This window comes from Anomaloglossus baeobatrachus, chromosome 1 (genome assembly GCF_048569485.1).
Source record: "Anomaloglossus baeobatrachus isolate aAnoBae1 chromosome 1, aAnoBae1.hap1, whole genome shotgun sequence".
In the NCBI taxonomy this organism is placed as follows: domain Eukaryota; kingdom Metazoa; phylum Chordata; class Amphibia; order Anura; family Aromobatidae; genus Anomaloglossus; species Anomaloglossus baeobatrachus.
In genome coordinates this window covers 225,220,171-225,242,294 of record NC_134353.1, presented here as the reverse complement: position 1 = coordinate 225,242,294, position 22,124 = coordinate 225,220,171, and the positions used below count along the sequence as shown (strand labels likewise).

At 44.7% G+C, this 22,124-nt stretch overlaps 1 protein-coding gene across 2 annotated transcripts in view; it reads right to left on the bottom strand.

Annotated features, from left to right (window-relative positions):
* The window catches only part of CLGN (calmegin), a 101,500-nt gene that overhangs the window by 42,513 nt on the left and 36,863 nt on the right, over positions 1-22,124 (bottom strand). For both annotated transcript variants that reach the window (XM_075348420.1, XM_075348429.1), the window contains exon 6: positions 12,743-12,824. In XM_075348420.1, coding sequence (XP_075204535.1) covers positions 12,743-12,824 — 82 coding nt within the window. The remainder of the gene's footprint in view (positions 1-12,742; positions 12,825-22,124) is intronic.

The following is a 22,124-nucleotide window of genomic DNA, read 5'->3' as shown; positions in this document are numbered from 1 at the left end:
GCGTTTTTGTGCGTTTTTAGCGGCCAAAAACGCACAAAAACGCAACTCCAAAAAAAAGGAACGTGTGCACATAGCCTAAGCTGCCATTGTTCTCGGCAGCATGTGATGTTTGCACAGGATGAAGTGCTGCTGAGAACAATGATTTTTAAGTAACAGGATTAAAAATCATTTCACCCTACTAATGAGCATTTTGGTAGTTTATTAGATGAACAGCGGCCTGTTTACACTGGAATATAGGGAAATAGGTGGTCCTAGGAGCACTCACTCAGAATAATTATCCAGTGTAAATGTACCTGTCATGTACCTGTCATGTGACCGGAGCATGGGACCAGAGCTTGCCGCGATACCATTGAACTGTATTGCACTGTGCTGGAGTTGTGACGGATCCAGCAGTGCGGCAAAATACCGCTGATGTGAAAGCACCGTAAGGCAGAAAGGGAAAATTAACAATAACCCAGGTAGTCAGCAAGAAGGTTTATATTAGTATACCTGGTAGTGAAGGGCAGGGAGGGGGTTAATTCCAGTATGCCTGTGGTAGTCATGGTCAGAAATGAGTTGGGCCCTGTGCGCACATTGCCGTTTTTGATGCGTTTTTAGTGCCCTTTGGCTGCAGCTTGTTGCCCTAAACTGCATGCATTTCCTTCCCCAGCAAAGTCTATGAGAATTCAGAAATGCTTTGTGCACATTGCTTCTTTTTCTCTTGCAGTTTTGGTTGCAGAAAAAAGAAGCAGCATATCAATTTTTTGGGTGCTTTTGACCTGCGTTTTCCATTGAAAACAATAAAAAAACGAATGGGCAGCAACGCACCCAAAAACGCACCAAAAACGCATTTTTTTTTGGCTAAAGGTGCATTTTTCTGCTAGAGGGTGCGTTTTTCGCTGAAGAAACAAAATTGCAGTGTGCGCACATAGCCTAAGGCCCCTTTCACACATCAGTTTTTTTGCCATCAGTCACAATCCGTCGAATTTTGAAAAAAACGCATCTGGCGACTGATGCCGCTGGATCCGTTTTTTTCTCATAGACTTGTATTAGCGATGGATTGCGACGGATAGCCTCACATTTCATCCGTCGTTCAACGGATCCGTCGAAAATTGTTTGTCCGACCGGACGGAGACAACGGACAAAGTAACGTTTTTTGTCTACATCGAAAAAACGGACAGCGACGGATCCGTCGCCATCCGTCGTTTGGTATACTGGAAGCCTAGGGGTGCAGGATTCGTCGTGATCCGTCGAGCCAATGGATTCTGACTGATGGCAGAAAACTGATGTGTGAAAGGGGCCTAAACTGAGAGGTTAACACCTTAAAGACCTAGGACGTCCTACGTCACCGCCTTCCCTATGATGTAGGCTCAGACGGCAAGCCCACATCTTTCCCCGCACATGTCGGCTAACCTGATCTAATGCACTCCAGTAGGGATCTCGCAGTTCACTGCCGCCATCGGTGGCCCCAATCATGGGGTGCCAATTAGTTGTCAGCTGATGACCCCTTTTGCTGTCATGACTCACTTCCTGTGAATGCCGGCAGAGCACCGACATTCACAGGACAACACCATTTCTGCTGATCAGAGGACTGCTTCCGCACTGATCTGATCAGCAGAAGGGATCGGACAGGGCAGCCAGAAAGTTCCCTAAGGGGACTAAGGGCGGCGTCACACAGGACGATATTTGTTGCCTGTGGCGCACAAAGTCGTTTACCCCCCTTCACACGTACTTACCTCCTGAACGACCTCACTGTGGGCGGCGAACATCCTCTTCCTGAAGGGGGACGGACATTCGGCGTCACAGCGATGTCACACAGCGGCTGGCCAATAGAAGCGGAGGGGCAGAGATGAGCGGGTCGTCACATCCCGCCCACCTCCTTCTTTCTGCATTGCCGGCGGGACGCAGGTAAGCTGTGTTCGTCGTTCCCGGGGTGTCACATGGAGCGATGTGTGCTGCCACGGGAACGACGAACAACCGGTGCGCAGAAGGAGGAACGACTTTATGAAAATGAACGACGTGTCAACGAGCAACGATAAGGTATTTTTGCTCGTTCACAGTCATTCGTAGCTGTCAAGCGCTACAATATCTCTAACAATGCCGGATGTGCGTCACGGAATCCGTGACCCCGACGACATATCGCCCAATATATCGTAGCGTGTGACGCCGCCCTTATACAATCAATAAAAAATGTAACACAAAAGTTTTAAAAATATGAAAACAAAATGTGATGAAAATATCACATCTACGCAAAAATGCTACGATTAAAAGTGTCAGCTCAAGACGTAAAAAATAAGTCATCAATAAGTTAAATGTTTATTCTGATTTCATGTCAGATAGAGAGAAAAACATGCATGTGTCTTTTCAGATAGTGTATGAAAACTTCTGGTTTCAGCTGTATATATATATATATATATATATATATATACACACACACACACAGTACAGACCAAAAGTTTGGACACACCTTCTCATTCAAACAGTTTTCTTTATTTTCATGACTCTTAAAATTGTAGATTCACATTGAAGGCATCAAAACTATGAATTAACACATGTGGAATAAAATACTAAGAGTGTGATACAACTGAAAATATGTCTTATATTCTAGGTTCTTCAAAGTAGCCACCTTTTGCTTTGATTACTGCTTTGCACACTCTTGGCATTCTCTGGATGAGCTTCAAGAGGTAGTCACCGGAAATGGTCTTCCAACAGTCTTGAAGGAGTTCCCAGAGATGCTTAGCACTTGTTGGCCCTTTTGCCTTCACTCTGCGGTCCAGCTCACCCCAAACCATCTCGATTGGGTTCAGGTCTGGTGACTGTGTAGACCAGGTCATCTGGCGTAGCACCCCATCACTCTCCGTCTTAGTCAAATAGCCTTTACACAGCCTGCAGGTGTGTTTGGGGTCATTGTCCTGTTGAAAATGAAATGATGGTCCAACTAAACGCAAACCGGATGGAATAGCATGCCGCTGCAAGATGCTGTGGTAGCCATGCTGGTTCACTATGCCTTCAATTTTGAATAAATCCCCAACAGTGTCACCAGCAAAGCACCCCCACACCATCACACCTCCTCCTCCATGCTTCACAGTGGGAACCAGGCATGTAGAGTCCATCCGTTCACCTCTGCGTCGCACAAAGACACGGTGGTTGGATCCAAAGATCTCAAATTTGGACTCATCAGACCAAAGAACTGATTTCCACTGGTCTAAAGTCTATTCCTTGTGTTCTTTAGTCCAAACAAGTCTCTTCTGCTTGTTGCCTGTCCTTAGCAGTGGTTTCCTAGCATCTATTTTACCATGAAGGCCTGCTGCACAAAGTCTCCTCTTAACAGTTTTTCTAGAGATGTGTCTGCTGCTAGAACTCTGTGTAGCATTGACCTGGTATCTAATCTGAGCTGCTATTAACCTGCGATTTCTGAGGCTGGTGACTCGGATAAACTTATCCTCCGCAGCAGAGGTGACTCTTGGTCTTCCTTTCCACATGTGAGCCAGTTTCTTTGTAGCGTTTGATGTTTTTTGCACTACACTTGAGGACACTTTCAAATTTTCCCAATTTCTCAGACTGACTGACCTTCATTTCTTAAAGTAATGATGGCCAATCATTTTTCCTAACTTAGAATTTGTATTATGGCAAGAAAAAAGCAGCTAACAGTCTATTCAGTAGGACTATCAGCTGTGTATCCATCACACTTCTGCACAACACAACTGATGGTCCCAACCCCATTTATAAGGCAAGAAATCCCACTTATTAAACCGGACAGGGCATACCTATGAAGTGAAAACCATTTCCGGTGACTACCTCTTGAAGCTCATCAAGAGAATGCCAAGAGTGTGCAAAGCAGTAATCAAAGCAAAATTTGGCTACTTTGAAGAACCTAGAATATAAGACATATTTTCAGTTGTTTCACACTTTTTTGTTAAGTATTTCATTCCACATTTGTTAATTCATAGTTTGGATGCCTTCAATGTGAATCTACAATTTTCAGAGTCATGAAAATAAAGAAAACTCTTTGAATGAGAAGGTGTGTCCAAACTTTTGGTCTGTACGGGATATATACATACTGATATTAACCCCTTTACTGCTGTACAGGAACATTAACTCCTTCACCACTGGGCCATTTTCCGTTTTTAGCTGTTGTTTTATTCCTCCGCTTTTTCCAAGAGCCATAACTTTTTTATTTTTCTGTCAATACAGTCATATGAAAGCTTATTTTTTGAGGGACAAGTTGTGCTTTTGAGCAACATCATTCATCTGCTACATATTAAATTGGAAAATGAGAAAAAAAATTCCAAGTGTAGTGAAATTACAAAAAAGTGCAATTTCACATTTCTTTTTGTTTTTTTAATTTACCATGTTCACTATATATGGTAAAACTGACAAGACATTATAATTCCCCAGGCAGTATGAGTTCGGAGATCCTAAACATGTATAGTTTTACTTTTCTCTAAGTGGTGAAAAAAAAATTCAAAAATTTGTCAAAAAAGAGAATTGCGCTTTTGTTGCCATTTTCCGAGACCTGTAGAGTTTCCATTTTCCCGCATCTGGGGCTCAGTGAGGGCTTATTTGTTGAGTCTTGAGCTGATGTTTTTAATTATACCATTTTTGGGTAGATATGTTGTTTTGATCGCCTGTTATTGCATTTTCATTCAATGTTGCAATGAGTAAAAAAACATAATTCTGTCGTATTGATTTTTTTTCTCAACCTGCCGCTTTCATGTCAGAATAATTGATTTTGTATTTTTATAAATCGCCCATTTCTGAACTTGGTGATACCAAATATGCATTGTCTTTTTTTATTGTTTTATTTTCAATGGGGCAAAAGGGGTTGACTTGAACTTTTAGGTTTTTTTCATTTTTTCATATTTTTAAAAACATTTTTTTATTGATTTTACTAGTCCCCTTAGGGACATTGAAGCCTGCACTGTCTGATCACTTCTGATTTTCAGAGCGATGCTTCAGCATTCCTTTGAACAGCAGAAATGCTGATCTCCTGTCAATGCCGGCAATAGGGGTCATGACAACCAATTGGCTCCCTGTGATTGTGTAACGAGGCCACCAATGGCGGCAGGGAACTGTGCAATCCACACTGGAGTGCGTTAGGTCATGCTCTCAGAATTTGACAGCACAATCTAACTAGTTAACATGCGCAGGTGGCTCTCTGATCCAACAGCACCTGTTAGCTGCACATGTCTGTTGATCTGATCAGCAGACATGTGCGGGAATTACGCAGGTCTGTGCGGGACAACTATGACCTAAAACATATAGTTGCATCCTAGGTTGTGAAGAGGTTAAGTGTAAACATCAGCAATAGTCTGGTCACGAGACGTATGGGCACCTATGACTTTATGGTTGAATCTCAACTACAACATGTGAGACCTCTAAAATTACACATCTAGACTTTATAACAACAGCACCGCTCCTACGCAAGACCTGTGTCCGATATTGCAGTTAATCCCCATGTAGCACTAAGCTGCACAGGTTTTTTCCAAGTGAAGAGTCACACTGGCGTATGACTCACATGAGTGCAATGTGAGAAAATCTTGCATTGCACTCAGATCCATTTAAGACAATGCTGCAGTTTACATCTGTAAGTTTTTCCTCAGCCCTAATCGGACTGAGAAAAAAATTGCAGCATGCTGCGATTGTCTGCGAGTCTCAGATCACTCGCACCCATACAAGTCTATGGGTGCAAGTGAAACATTGGATTGCACTTAGATATCATCAGTCCAATATATGAACAGGCTGACAATGGAAGACATTGAGAGAGTAATACCTCCCTCTCCTCCGCAGCTGTCATCCAATTGCAAGCAGCAGAGCAGGAGCCGAGGGTCATTAGTATATCATATCCAATGCTCTCGCATCACATGCCCTATGCTAGTGTGACTCTGCCCTAATCTCTACAATCCCTCTAGGGCCTCGCTCCCACTAGTGAATAAATAATGGCTCCAATACTCATCCTGAAAAGTGGAAAGATTGTCACGCATATGTTATTGTGTATGCCATGTGAGTTGCTATGAGAGTGTGCGTTTATTTTATCACATTGCATCCGTATGACATGCAATGTGTTTTTAATATCATATTTTACATCCTAGAATACGCTATTTAAATTTTTGCTAGTAGTCAGAAATGATAAAAGTAATCAAAGATAGATAGATAGATAGATAGATAGATAGATAGATAGATAGATAGATAGATAGATAAAGAAAAAGTAGAACAGTCCCACCTTTCAAAGTCACTATGTAACAGGCCTCACCACAACCATCCAGTAGTTAAAATATGTAGATCCAAAAAAGCACAGGCAGCATTCCAGTTTTCTTTAAGTTAAAACTAATGGACTTTATTGACCCCAGTGGCAACATTTCAGTTCATGAGTGCCTTTGTCAAGCTTCTGATGAACTAAAATGTTGCCACTGGGCTCAATAAAGTCCATTATTTTCACTTAAAGAAAACTGGAATGCTGCCTGTGCTTTTTTTATCTAGATAGATAGATAGAATAAATAGATATCCTGCTGATAATGTCCTCCTCTTACATATTATAAATTTCCACCCTTTAGTGGCTGTCATGCGGCATTACAGGGTGTTTATTTTTGTTTAACTTATTAAATAAATAATTTTAAAAAATGATGTAGGGTCCCACCTATTTTTGATAACTAGCAAAGGTAAAGCAGATAGTTGTGGGCTGATAATATCAGGTTGGGAAGGGTCATAGTAATTGGGCCCTCGCCAGCCTAAAAATATCAGCTATGAGCCACCTCAGAAGTGGTGCATCCATTAGATGTGCCAATTCTGGTGCGTTTCCTTGGCTCTTCCTGACTGCTCTGATACATTGGCAATCGGGGTAATGGAAATTGGGGCTGATGTCACCTGTGTAGTGTCAGTTGGCATTAAGCCCTGGTGATAGTAATGGTAAGAGGTCTATCAGAAAGCCCCTTACTAACCTGTTCCCAAAACGTTCCTCGATTACATAGATCAAAGGCTATGGAGCCTCAGAACGCTGAGAAACACTGCGACTCTGATGAATGGTGACGGTGGCGGATCACAGCGGAAGCCAGGAGTGTCTGCTGCTCAAAGTCTATGGAGCCTTGTTCTGAGGCTCGATGGCCTTTGATGTATGTACTCGAGGAACATCGTGGAAACGGCTGGAATACTTCAGCTCGGGGAAGTTTGCTTTGTAATAAATTGGTGAATCAGGGACAGTGTCTTGTTTTTATTTCTCTCCTTTATGTCTTTCAGGTTTCCATTTGTGGACTACGTTGGATTTCCTGGACTATGTCGGACCTGCATGTTTTGTTTTTTTTTTATTTAAATAAATTGGTGAACCAGGGGAGTATTTTTTCAAATACATTATGTTTGTGTGCGTGTGGTTTATTTTTATAATTGTAATCTTTATTGAAAAATGTTAGTTTTTACAAGAAATATACAAGAAATATACTTCAGTAAAAGAATAGAACTGAACAACTTTCAATCTAAGGAATCTAAGGAATCAGTTTTGTGAGAAAAATGGAACAAATCAACACAATATACAAATTTCTTATAAGAATATACAGGAAATAAAAAAGAAAGGGGGAACAGACAAGACAGATGCCCATACAGAAGGGGAGAAGGGATGATTAACGGTACTAGGGGTGGGGAAGGGAGAAGAGTTATATGACTCTATGAACAAGGTACCAAATACTTAGACGAGCCCAAAAGGTAACTTAAGGGGACCAAATAATGTTCAGGAGTGCTTAATTGAGCTCTCTAATGGGGCATGGTCATACCATCTCACAGAAGCCATCTCAACTCATGCCAGAATACGCCACAGAGGTGTATTCCCAAAGAATCAGTGTATGCGAGTGTGGTTGCCATGAGGTGGTGAGAGAAAGTAGTTATCTATTTCTAGGCTTGTTAATTCTCCATAAGTCGTATAGGGAATATCTACATATGAGCCTGCAAAATTCTCTGGAGAGGAGAATTTGAGATGGACTTGGAGGCTTATTATAGTGTGAGAGTATATCCCTATTTTCAGAGAACAACAGGTGGAAATCTCCCCATAGAATCATGGCTGAGGGTGGACGATGTGAGATCTTAACCGTACCCTTTCTGAGAAATTTAATTTGCACTGTATTAGGGCCATATACAGTTGAAACCAGAAGTTTACATACACTAGCTAAAAAGACACATCTGCATGTTTTTCTCACTATCTGACATGAAATCAGAATAAACCTTTCCTGTTTTAGGGAAGCTTCTGATAGGTTTATTGGCAACATCTGAGTTAATTAAAGACACACCTGTGGATGTATTTTAATGCACACCTGAAACACACTTCTTCTTTGTGTAGCATCATGGGAAAGTCAAAAGAAATCAGCCAAGATCTCAGGAACCAAATTGTGGACTTGCACCAGTCTGGTTCATCCTTGGGTGCAATTTCCAGATACCTGAAGCTGCCTCATTCATCAACTATGAACAAGGTGGGAATGTCAGCCATCATATCACTCAGGAAGTAGATGGGTTCTGTGTAACAGAGATGAATGTACTTTGGTCAGACATGTGCATATCAACCCAAAAACAAAAGCAAAAGACCTTGTGAAGATGCTGGCAGAAGCCGGTAAGATTGTGTCATTGTCCACAGTGAAACGAGTACTGTATCAACATGGGCTGAAAGGCCACTCTGCCAGGAAGAAGCCATTACTCCAAAAGATACATAAAAAAGCCAGATTAATATCAATGCAAATACACACAGGAGCAAAGACCTTAATGTTTGGAGACATGTCCTCTGGTCTAACAGAATTGAAACTGATCTGTTTGGCCATAACGATCATCATTATGTTTGGAGGAAAAAGGGAGAAGCTGTGAAGCCTAAGAACATCATCCCAACTGTGAAACACGGGGGTGGCAGCATGGGGTTGTTTTGCTGCAGAAGGGACTGGTGCACTTCACAAAATAGATGGCATCATGAGGAGAGAAGATCATGTGGCAATACTGAAGCAACATCTCAAGTCATCAGCCAGGAACTTAAAGCTTGGGCAGAAATGGGTCTTCCAAATGGACAATGATCCGAAGCATACTGCCAAACTGGTTATAAAGTGGCTTAAGGATAACAAAGTCAATGTTTTGGAGTGGCCATCATAAAACCCTGATCTCCATCCTATTGAAAATTTACAGGCAAAGCTGAGAAGGCAGGTGCAAGCAAGGTGACCTCCAAATATAGATCAATAACACCAGTTCTGTCAGGAGGAATGGGTCCAAATTACTACCAACTTGTGAGAAGTTTATGGAAGGCTATCCAAAATGTTTGACCCAAGTCATACAGTTTAAGGGCAATGGTACTAATACTAATGAAATGTATGTAAACGTTTGACTGCAGAAAGTAATAATAATGTCTTAAAGCATTCTCTCTCTCTCTCATTATTCTGGCATTTGGCAAATATAAATAATTTGGGTTCCTAATTGACCTAAAAAAGGAAAAGATTATTCTGATTTCATGTCAGATAGTGAGAACAACATGACATGTGTCTTTTTAGGTAGTGTATGTAAACATCTGGTGTCAACTGTATATGTTACAGCGTATGAGGGGTTTCCTCAGAGGGTACCGTGCAAAATTACATATCTACCATTAGGATCTAGAAAAAAGAGGACACTTGTATAAGGCAGGTTTTAGATAAAAGAAACATGACATCTGATTTCTTTCTGTCTTGTGTGGGAGAAAATATTTAAGGAATATAGTTAACAGCAAAGTTAAAGGCACCAGATTTGTTAAAAGGAGTCTCCTGCAAAAACTCTACATCGCAAGGAACCCAATTTTACCTCTGTATTGGCAGTGAGAGATAAAAGAAAACCACAATGGCATGGAATCTGGCGGTCCTTTAGGGTAGAGCGGAGGGTATGTAGATGTCGGCTCTTCAGGAAAAGTTTGGGAAGAGATGGAAGGGTGCCCCTTTATACTCCAGACTCTACATAGTGAGTACTTTAGGCATAATAGCTTCTTTAGTTGTGCAGTTGTGAATGCAGCATATGATATTTCGGGGAAGTGTCGAGGATCTCTTTAGCCTAAGAGCACAGTGAGCCCTTTCAAGCTTGATTTTGTTAGAATGGGGTAGGCCTAGGATTTTATTGAAGATGGATTACAGGATTGTCTGGAAATCTTCACTTCCCTCAGATTCAGGAAGGCTTGTCACATGGATATTATTATGTCTACCTTTGTTGTCCAGTTCCTCAATGTGACGATTAAAAGCTTATGAGAAGAAACAGTATATGTTTACGTGTATCAACATGGACCCTTTCCATTGAGTCAGCTTGGTCTGCAATGAATTTGATATCTTGACGCATCGCAGTGATCTCTGATCTGCGGATGGTTTTCACTTCTGAAATGAGTGCTTTGAAATCATGTTTTGTTGGTAAATGTTGAAGATAGGAATGTAACCCTTCAGATATACAGTAGATAATCTCGCAACAGAGTGATAGCAGAATGAGTTAGAACTAGGGGTTCGTCCAAAGGGTCTGGTCTCTCCATTAATCCTGAGATAGAAGACGTAACACCTAAATTTTGAGAGGCTCTTTGTAGTGTCCTTTTGCTGGGTTCTTTGTGGATTGGTGGGCATATTATGATCAGGAGGGTATGACTCTACAATGTCACTGTGTATTCTCGTACCTACAGCTCCTGGAAAGATATGTGCAACTGCCGGTGGGGCATTGGAAGTGCAGATAGATGGGGTAGTTCTTGAGAATACCCATCTTAGAGTAAGTTGATCTCCTTATTGAGGGATATCAGTATTTCAGAGGAAATCATCAAGTGTTTCAGAGCCAGTTGAAAAAGATTGGATGGAGACTTTCTTTTTTACTGAGATATTTTTCCCCATACAGGGTTGCCAGGCATTAGGAGCCCCAAGTCCACAAGATCATCTATTAATCTTGAACTTGCTCATATCTTAGTTGTCTTAGGAGGCAATAAGAAATGGTAGGTTTTGAGGCAGTGAGAGAAGGGAACATCTCAGCCTGAGATTTAAGATAATGGTCTAGCTATAAAGTTAATAATGCAATTACAGAGATAACATCAGTAGGTGGCAGTAACGTGCTTGACAAGACTATGTTTTATAATAGTCAATAACTTTCAGCAGAGAAAAAGCTTGCGTAGCTGGCTCTGGACTCGGGGAAACCCCAACTGTTGCTACGCCGCTCTGCGTACTACGTGGCTCTACCCAGGTGCAATTAACCCAACACTTTCTCCTACCTTGGGCTACGGCGCTCCGGCTTGAATCTTGTGCACCTCACAGTTCTGGTTCGGGTGTCACTCCCTAGTGCAGGGGTGTACCAATTTTTCACCCATCGGCTCAGATGACTCTGTGGGGTACGTGTCACCAGACGTCAGGCTGCCAACAGGGTCAGGGTGCAGGGATTCATCCAGCGGTCCCTCCAAGACCTCTAATCTGCTGTTTCAAAGCACTGAGGTGATCAGATGGGCAGCAGGAAACTTTATATTAAAAGCTCAAAAGCTTTAAAAAAAAAGCCATGATTCAGGTTCTGTGCTCTCACATGTCCTCTCTGCTTTGCTTTTTCCTTTTTAACTTAAAATGTTGGTAATGGGGGGTGTGAAAAACATCTTTCCATTACTAACACCAGGGCTTGATGCCAGCTGGCAATACTTAGCTGACATCATTCTCAACTTCCATTATTACGATTGCCAAAGCACCACCGCAATCGGGAAGAGCCGAGGTGAAGCGCCAGAATTGTAGCTCCTATTGTGGTGGCTGCAGGCTGCTGGTATTTTAGGCTGGGAAGGGTGCAATAACCATGGACCTTCCCAGCCTGATAATATCAGCCCGAATCTGTCTTCTTTACCTTTGCTGCTTATCAAAAATAAAAGGGACCCCTTGTCATTTTTTCATTATTTATTACATTAATCAAGTCTAAACACCCTTTAGTGCCACATAAAAGGCACTAAAGAGCGAAGTTTATATGTCGGGGGGTTATGAAATTATATATCTGCGGTATATCTATCTATCTATTCTATCTAATATCTTTCTATCATCTATCTATATCTTTATAATAGTTTGGGTTTTTTTCCTTTGAGATGTTCGCGAGGAAAAAAAATCATGCGGCATATGGATGGTCCATGTGCTTTCTGATCTTGTGACTTCCATAGATGAGTCTCGTCTGATACACACAGATATACGCAGCATGTGGCAATATTTCCTCAGCCTGATTACAGCTGAGGAACACTGACTCACTGAATAACTAAAACCTATAGAAAATGCAAGTATAGGAGCCAATATTTAAATTAGGCCCTTTATAGGATTTCTCATTGAATAACATTGGTGTGAGTGCAATCTGATTTTTTCTCGCATTGCATTTACCATATTTATAAGCAAGAGGGAGCGAGGCCTAATCTAGGTGATCTGAAGAAGCAAACATTAGTCTACTTAGTTGTTATCCATAGGAGTGAGAAGTTCCCATTGGCGGACTTATGTAGAAGCAGATTTATACAGAAGAATTTCATCATATCCAGTCCTCACATTCATCCAGCGCCTACTACGGTATTATAGGGAGGTCAAGCTACCCCTATACACATTAAAAAATATTCAATCCAACCAAATTGGTGAGAAAGATTTGAGGAATTTTCTCCAATTTGTAGCAAATCACCGCACAATAAAACAATAAACTACAACAACTCAGGAATCATGTCCTGGAAGTGATGAAAAATATGATATTTATATCTATCTGCATGTTCTTCCTTATAACTTGGAAAATGTGATCAAAAGAGATTTAACAAATGCAACTCACACACCAGATTGAGATCACTGGAATGAGACAGAAGTTTGATATATGCGCCCCCGCAATCAATGCCATCCTGAAAATTCACCTCATACCTGAATGAAAATATAAAGAAAAAGGCAGGTGAAAAGCATGAAAATAATACTATACAGCAGTGATCCCTGTTCAGTGGCTCCAGGTCAGCCATGGTCATATCTGTCACATATTATTATTGTGGACCCGTGGTAAAAATGTGTTTAAAGAGGACCAATTCTCAGGATTTTGCAATATGAACTAAAGGCAGTGCCATACAGGCAGTAAGATGCTGAATCCAGACATACCTATTGTAGAAAGATATGATGCTTGGTTGCAGAAATATCTTTAAATCAAAGTTGCAGAAATGCGCTGCATTTTGATTGATGCAACAGGGTCGGCCTTTGTGGGTTGGGTACTCGCTGTAAAGTCCTGCTCCAGTGTCCTCTATGACGTGCCCCCTGTTCTTTATTTGAATATCACCCCATGCTGCCATTGCTGCTTTTGGCGGTCCATGCACATTGACTTAGTAATTCTGTTTTCATTAAAATGGCGCTGGAATCCGCGCATGCACATGACGTGATCTCCGGCACCATTTTATTGAAGACACTGCGGTGAGCACTATGAGAGGAATCGGCATGTGTGCAGATTTTTTTTTTTTTTTTTATATATCTGCGTACGAGCCCCTGCCACTCATAGTCTCCACTACAGTGTCTTCAATAAAATGGCTCCGGAGATCGCAGTTTGCGCATAAGCGGGCTCCAGTGCTATTTTAATGAAGACAGAATTACTGTGTCAATGCGCACGCACCACCGCCAACAACAGCAACGGTGGTGCGGGGCAATATTCAAATAAAGAAAAGGGGGCACATCATAGAGGACTCTGGAGGAGGCCTTTACAGTGAGAACCTGACCCACAAAGGCCCACCCCCGTTGCACACATCAGTCAAAGAGCAGTGCATTTCTACAACTTTGATTAAAGATATTTCTAAAACCAAGCATCGGATATGTCTACAACAGGTATGCCTGGATCCAGCATCTTAGTGCCAGTATGGCACTGCCTTTAGTTCATAATGCAAAATCCTGGTAGTTGGTTCTCTTTAATATGCAGGCTAAATAATTACCAGAAATGAAAATAGTAAAAGGCACTCATTTATCTAGGTTACCTTCAGTTCCCGCACAAAATACATCACTTTTAAGTAGAGTTGAGCGATGTTCGAATTGAACCGTTCACCAATTTCAAATTCGAGTGATTTTGGGAGGTGTTCGAGTCATTCGATGAACTCGAACAATTTGCTTCAAGTTCGGATGTTCGAGTTACCGTTCGATAACGGTTCGATCACCAAAAGCATGGCTTTTCACAGTAAGGCTATGTGCGCATGTTGCGTATCTGCATGCGTCCTGCATCCACAGCACAATCCCACTCTCTTTCCTACTCACCGATCACGGGAGCGGTGCTGTACGGCTGTCACAAAGCTATGGCGGTTTTTCCTCTTTTGAAAATGGCTGACGCTCATTATTCATCTGGTATTCCCTGCTTTCCCTGTCCACCGGTGCCCATGATTTGTTGCAGTCAGACACGCCCCCACGATGAGTGACAGCTGTCTCACTGCAACCTATCACAGCCGTCGGTGGGCGGGTCTATATTGTGCAGTAAAATAAATAATAATAAAAAAAAACTGCGGTTCCCCCCCAATTTTGATACCAGCCAAGATAAAGCCACATGGCTGGAGGTGGTATTGTCAGGATGGGGAGCGCCACGTTATGCGGGAGCCCACGACCCTAACAATATCAGCCAGCAGCCGCCCGGAATTGCCGCATCCATTAGATGCGACAGTCCCGGGACTCTACCCAGCTCATCCCGAATTGCCCTGGGGGCAGTGGCAATCGGGGTAATAAGGTTAGGTTAATCATGACAGGCGTCTCCCCGAGATACCTTCCATGATTAACCTGTAAGTGAAAGTAAATAAACACACAACGAAAAATCCTTTATTTGGAATAAAAGACAAAAAAACCCTCATTTACCTCTCTATTAATCCTCAAACAACAATCCAGGTCTGAAGTAATCCACACGACGCTTTCAGCTCCGCTACATGAAGCTGACAGGGAGCGCCGTAGAACACGAGCGCTCGGTGTCAGCTCCACGCAGCAACTGAAGTGAGCCGCGCTGTCACCGGAGACTTCACTCAGGTAGTGCCTGCGTGTGTCTGGATTCTTTCCGGCAATACAGAGGTCAAGATTACCAAATCTGCCTATGCTTTTCATTACAGGCAGTGGCTCAATGGGTAGAGCTGCCGCCTAAGGAGAATTAGTTCACGAGTTCGAGTCCCGGCTGTCCCGGTGAATATTTTAATATAATTTATTTATAATTTTAAATTATAATTATTATTTATTTATAATTTAATTTAATTATGCACTGAGGGGAAGAGCCGGACATCAGCTGTGAGCCGCGGGACACACCTCTAAAATCGGAGCCTTTAACGGAATGCGGCTGCTTTCTCTCTCTTGTTCTCTCTTTTTCTCTCTCTTTCTCTCTTTTTCTCTCTTTCCCTCTTTCTCTCTTTTTCCCTCTTTCTCTCTCTCTTTCTTTCTATTTCTCTCTCTTTTTCCCTCTCTGTCTTTTTCCCTCTTTCTCTCTTTATCTCTTTCTCTCTTTCTTTCTCTCTCTCTCTCTATTTCCTTCTCTCTCTTTCTTTCTCTTGCTTTCTCTCTTTCTCGCTCTCTCTCTCTTTTTCCCTCTTTGTCTCTCTCTCTTTTTCCCTCTTTCTCTCTCTCTTTCTCTCTTTTTCTGTCTTTTTCTCTTTCTTTTTCTCTCTTTCTCTCTTTCTCTCTCTTTCCCTCTTTCTTTCTCTCTCTTTTTCTTTCTCTCTTTCCCTCTCTTTCTCTCTCTCTTTCTCTTTCTCTCTTTTTCTCTCTTTTTCTCTCTCTCTCTCTCTCTTTCTCTCTTTCTTTTTCTCTTTTTCTTTTTTTTTCTTTCTCTCTTTCTCTCTTTCTTTCTCCCTTTTTCTCTCTCTTTCTTTTTCTCTCTTTCTCTCTCTTTCTCCCTCTCTCTCTCCTCTTTGTAGCTGAATAATCCACTTCTGGATTCTCTACTGCAATACAGAGGTCAAGAATACCAAATCTTCCTATGCTTTTCACTTCAGGCCGTGGCTCAATGGGTAGAACTGCCGCCTAAGGAGAATTAGTTGACGAGTTTGAGTCCCGGCCATCCTGGTAAAGAATTTAATTTAATTTATCTATAATTTTAAATTATAATTATTATTTATTTATAATTTAATTTAATTATGCACTAAGGGGAGGAGCAGAACATCAGCTGTGAGCCATGGGACACACCTCTAAAATCGGAACAGTTAACGGAATGAGGCTGCTTTCTCTTTCTCTCTCTTTTTCTCTCTTTTTACTCTCTCTTTCTCTCTTTTTCTCTCTCTTTCTCTCTCTTTTTCTCTCTTTTCTCTCTCTCAGACCTGGCGATGATCAGCTGATGCGGTCATCTGACGGAATCAGCTGACACTATAAGTCGAGCGGTGAGGCCGGCTTTTTACCGCCCGGCCGGCTAAACTATCAGCAGCTGCACAGTAGTCTGCACAGAAGTGTGTAGTTTGTTTTTTTTTGCACAGATGCATCAGCTGATTGTATAAAAGCCATTTATACAATTAGCTGCTGTGTCATGTGATTCAGGCCCTTGAACCTGACACATCATCTGATCACTTAGCCTTCCAGCAAACCGATCCAATGATATTGGATCCGGATTGGATGGCGCGGGACCCTTGACCCAGCATTACTGCGGAGGGGGGTTATTTCAAAAAAGATGGAGTCACTAATTGTGTTGGGTTTTATTTCTAATAAAAATATTTTTCTGTGTGTTGTGTTATTTTTTTATCTGTACTAGAAATTCATGGTGGCCATGTCTAATATTGGCATGACAGCAAGAATTTCGTGCTTAGGGCCAGTTGATAATATACAGCTAGCCCTAACCCCATTATTACCCAGCAAGCCACCCGTCACCAGGGCAGCTGGAAGAGTTGGATACAGCGCCAGAAGATGGCGCTTCTATGAAAGCACCATTTTCTGGGGCGGCTGCAGACTTCAAATTGCAGCAGGGGTGCCCAGAAAGCTTGGGCACCCTGTACTGCTGATTCCAATCCCCAGCTGCCTAGTTGTACCTGGCTGGACACAAAAATTGGGCGAAGCCCACGTCATTTTTTTTTTTTAATTATTTCATGAAATTCATGAAATAATTAAAAAAAAAAAGGGCTTCCCTATATTTTTGGTTCCCAGCCGGGTACAAATAGGCAGCTGGGGGTTGGGGACAGCCCACAGCTGCCTGCTGTACCTGGCTAGCATACAAAAACATGGCGAAGACCACGTAATTTTTTTGGGGGGGGGGGCAAAAAACTCCTGCATACAGTCCTGGATGGAGTATGCTAAGCCTTGTAGTTCTGCAGATGCTGTCTGTATGGAGGAGAGCAGACAGCAGCTGCAGAACTATAAGGCTCAGCATCCTCCATCCAGGACTGTATGCTGGAGGGAGAGGCAGGGGGAGCAGAACTGCAAGGCTCAGCATACTTCATCCACTAGTGTATGCAGGAGAGCAGACAGCAGCTAGAGAACTACCAGGCTCAGCATTCTCCATTCACTAGTGTATGCACGAAAGCAGACAGCAGCTGCAGAACTACAAGGCTCAGCATACTCCATCCAGGACTGTATGCAGGAGTTTTTTGCTCACCAAAAAATTATGTGGGCTTCGCCATATTTTTTATGCTAGCCAGGTACAGCAGACATGTACGGCTGCCCCCCAACCCCCAGCTGCCTATTTGTACCCGGCTGGGAACTAACAATATAGGGAAGCCCTTTTTTAAATCATTTAATGAATTTCATAAAATAATTAAAAAAAAAAATGACATGGGCTTCGCCCATTTTTGTGTCCTGCCAGGTAAAATTAGGCAGCTGAGGATTGGAAACCGCAGCATAGGTTGGCCCGAGTTTTCTGGGCCCCTCTGCTGCGAATTGCAGTCCGCAGCCGCCCCAGAAAATGGCGCTTTCATAGAAGCACAATCATCTGGCGCTGTATCCAACTCTCCAGCTGCCCTGGTGACTGGTGGCTAGCTGGGTAATAAAGGGTTAATAGTAGCTTTGTTTTACTAGCTAGTATTAAGCCAGAGATTCTTAATGTCAGGCAAGTTTGACCCGGCCATTAAGAATCTCCAATAAAGGGTTAAAAAAAAGACACCACACAGAGAAAAAATACTTTAATAGAAATAAATACACAGACACACTTAGAGACTCCATGTTTATTACTCCCTCTCACCCCTCCACGATCCTGGTCTTCTGTCTTCTTTCTCCTTCAACCCATGCAGCTCTGTTACATCAGACAGCACTGCATGGGAGGAAGACTCTGCTGCTCCCGTGCAGTCCAATCACTCAGTGAGGCTGCGGGTTGTAAGCGGTGACATCACCGCTGCCACCGTTGCTATAGTAATCTGACAGGCGGGTTACTATAGCAACGGTGATCTCCGATCACCTGATTCCCAGTGCCGCTATTCACCGGCTGTGGCATCCAGTTCCTTCATGTGGGCTGAAAAGAGCATGTGCCCAAGCATCTCGCCGGTACACGGAGATGCTCAAATGAGCACCGCATACCGGAGAGATGCACTGACTGGAACTAGAATGATGTCTAGCCATGTGACCAGTCTGTAGCCAATGAGATAATAGACACGTGACTGGTCACATGCTATGACGACATTACGGAAGGTCCTATCATCAGTGCTGGTTACTGGGAGGGCGCAGCGATGATCGGAGGGAAAAGCATCGGGAGACAGAGTGCAGGACGCGTCGCGGGGACCTGTAAGTAAAATGGCAATATTTATTAACTTTATGTGTTTATGTATAATGTGTTTCTATGTGTTTGTGTTTGCCTGCCATTGTTTTCAATGGGGTTCGAAGGTGTTCGACAAATGTTCGTTGAACATTCGCCAAACACACCCGCCGTTCGACGAACCAAACCAAACAAGAACACAAGGGGGGTGGCTCAACACTACTTTTAAGTAATGCTCTCACTTTTATTTTTTTCATTTTATAAGGTTTAATCCATAGATACCATCTATCACATACACATGGGACAAGTGATAAACATTTGATCTTAGGGGATCCCACTGTCGTGGGCGGAGGAGGGGACGCTACGCTCACCCACTGCTCGGGTCCGGCTGCTGCTGCTGCTGCTCGGTGGCTCGAGCGATGGGCCGGACCCCAGGGACTCGAGTGGCGTTCCTCGCCCGTGAGTGAAAGGGGGAATGGTTTTGGGGATTGATTGTCCGTGACGCCACCCACGGTTGTGGTGAAGTTGTGACACCACTGCTGCTCTGGACGGGGATGCCGGGAGCGATGACAGGGAGCAGCTTGGATGTTGGTTCTCCCCTCCGTGGGTAGGGGGGGTTGGTTGTCCCGGGGCCCGGTGAGAGGTAGGGATGGATGGCAGGCGGGTTACGGGGCCTGGTGAGGTGCAGGGTCGCGGGGGCAGCCCTGTGCCGCACGGCACGGTGGTACTCACTCAGCCAATGATGAATACAAAGTCTCCGGTAAAACAAACGGCTGGATGGACGGGTCCCACAGACGGCTGCGGTGTTTTTCCCCTGACCCAGTTTAGTAGTGTAAGTCCTTTCCTGCCCCTTCGTGTTTGCTCCTCCTGCGCTCCGGTTTCCAGCTGGCTCCCCGGTTCGGTACCGGACGGGCCCCTACCCTGTCCTGGCTACTTACGGTCCCACCAGACTTTCTTCCCAGTTCTCGCAGACGGCCACTACCGTCTGCCTCACTGGCTACACGAGGGACCTAGGCTCCAACCTAGGCCCCAGTCTGTGTCTGCCTCTCTGCAGACCTCCTCTCTCTTCCTCTGCCTGGACTTGTCTGCACTTGTTTCCTGCCTCAGGCCAGCTAAACTCCTCGGTGGGCGTGCCTATCTGCCCAACTCCGCCCACCTGGTGTGTCTGTCTGAACCCGAGGAAGAAATCAGGTCTCACTGGGGATGACTGCTGTGAACTGCTGGGGGTGGGGGTGTGTGTGTGTTGTTACCTGTGGCCCCTGGCTTGTCCAGGGCACCACATTCCCCCTTAGTAAAATGCAGACCGTCCGCGGGCTGCCCGTCCATCACCGGTTTTATTTTTCACGAACTGAAAAAGAATAAAACATTTTTTTTTTTAAACATTTTCACACATGCATTTTTTTTTTTTCATACAACTTCCCTTACGGGAGGCATATCACCTCAACCGTTGCAACAGCAATAAAACACTTTTAATAATGGCAACGGAACGGGTCCTTCAGTCACCCACCCAAACAACCTGGCCCTGATGCTGCCCCTAAGAAATGGGCAGCACCCCTTGACCACAGTCCAGAACCAGGCTGCCCAGATTCGTTAACGGGATGGGTACTTCGCTGCCGTTGCGGCCGAGCGGACTGCCGGAGCCGTCGTCATCTCCGTCGCGGCCGGGCGGACTGCCGGGGCCGTCATCATCAGCGGTGCGGCCGGGATGGAAGCCGGGACCGGTGGCAGGGTGGTGACAAAGGTAAGGCCTGGGCCCTCCCTCACAGTCACTGCGAGCTCCGCTACCGGTGACAGGAGTAACGGGTCGGTCGGGGCGTTGGCCACGGGCACTGAGGTTTCAGCGGTGCCGGACGGACGGGACATCTCGTGCAGCGGTGCTCCAGGAACCAAATACTGGCAGAGTCCTGACGTCCCTGCTTCCACAGCCGCGGTTCACATGCAGCTAGACGCCATCCGTCCCCCTTAGTCTTTTTCCGACTCCTCCTCTACAGGGGCAGGTTTTGGCTTTCGCGCCTCCACTACTCGGGAAGACGCTCGAGCGGGGAACTTTTCGCGCTCAAAATGGCGGCTTCTCCAAATTTTCGGCCGGACACCTCCGGCGGTCACAAGGCGCACCTCTACCAGATGGCAGAGCGGTAAGATCCTGTTCGTGACGCCAAGTTGTCGTGGGCGGAGGAGGGGACGCTGCGCTCACCCACTGCTCGGGTCCGGCTGCTGCTGCTCGGTGACTCGAGCGATGGGCCGGACCCCGGGGACTCGAGCGGCATTCCTCGCCCGTGAGTGAAAGGGGGAATGGTTTTGGGGATTGATTGTCCGTGACGCCACCCACGGTTGTGGTGAGGTTGTGACACCACCGCTGCTCTGGACGGGGATCCCGGGAGCGATGACAGGGAGCAGCTTGGATGTTGGTTCTCCCCTCCGTGGGTAGGGGGGTTGGTTGTCCCGGGGCCCGGTGAGGGGTAGGGATGGATGGCAGGCGGGTTACGGGGCCTGGTGAGGTGCAGGGTCGCGGGGGCAGCGCTGTGCCGCACGGCACGGTGGTACTCACTCAGCCAATGATGAATACAAAGTCTCCGGTAAAACAAACGGCTGGATGGACGGGTCCCACAGACGGCTGCGGTGTTTTTCCCCTGACCCAGTTTAGTAGTGTAAGTCCTTTCCTGCCCCTTCGTGTACGCTCCTCCTGCGCTCCAGTTTCCAGCTGGCTCCCCGGTTTGGTACCGGACAGGCCACTACCCTGTCCCGGCTACCTACGGTTCCACCAGACTGTCTTCCCGGCTCCCGCAGACGGCCACTACCATCTGCCTTACTGGCTACACGAGGGACCTAGGCTCCAACCTAAGCCCCAGTCTGCGTCTGCCTCTCTGCAGACCTCCTCTCTCTTCCTCTGCCTGGACTTGTCTGCACTTGTTTCCTGCCTCAGGCCAGCTAAACTCCTCGGTGGGCGTGCCTATCTGCCCAACTCCGCCCACCTGGTGTGTCTGTCTGAACCCGAGGAAGAAATCAGGTCTCACTGGGGATGACTGCTGTGAACTGCTGGGGGTGGGGGTGTGTATGTGTTGTTACCTGTGGCCCCTGGCTTGTCCAGGGCGCCACACCACCATCGGACCACAATCGATCACAAGAACGAGGGCCCCATGACCGCCAAGGTAATGCAGCACGAATACAACCATCATTTCATTCAAAATGTTTTTGACTGACAGAGATGGCCGAGAGCAGTACTTTGAAATCTCCATTAACTCATAGACAATAAATGAAGCAGAGGCGTGTATGAGTGAATACTAGTCCATTTAAATGGGGGACATGGGACCTGTGTACTTGTGATTAGAGGGGTTCCATCCGTGACAACTCCAGCACTCATACATTTATCACTTATGATGTAGATAGGTGATAAATGTTGTTTTGGGGCCAGCTCCTTTAAAAGAGGCACCAAGTGCCTTAAGACAAAGCTTGGCAACAGATTTTTGTACACATATTCCTTTCTCACCTCCTGCACACTTCTATGCTTATCTACATCTATTTTTTAATTCTGTCTGACACAGTTGAAGTGTAGCTACAATAAAAACCTC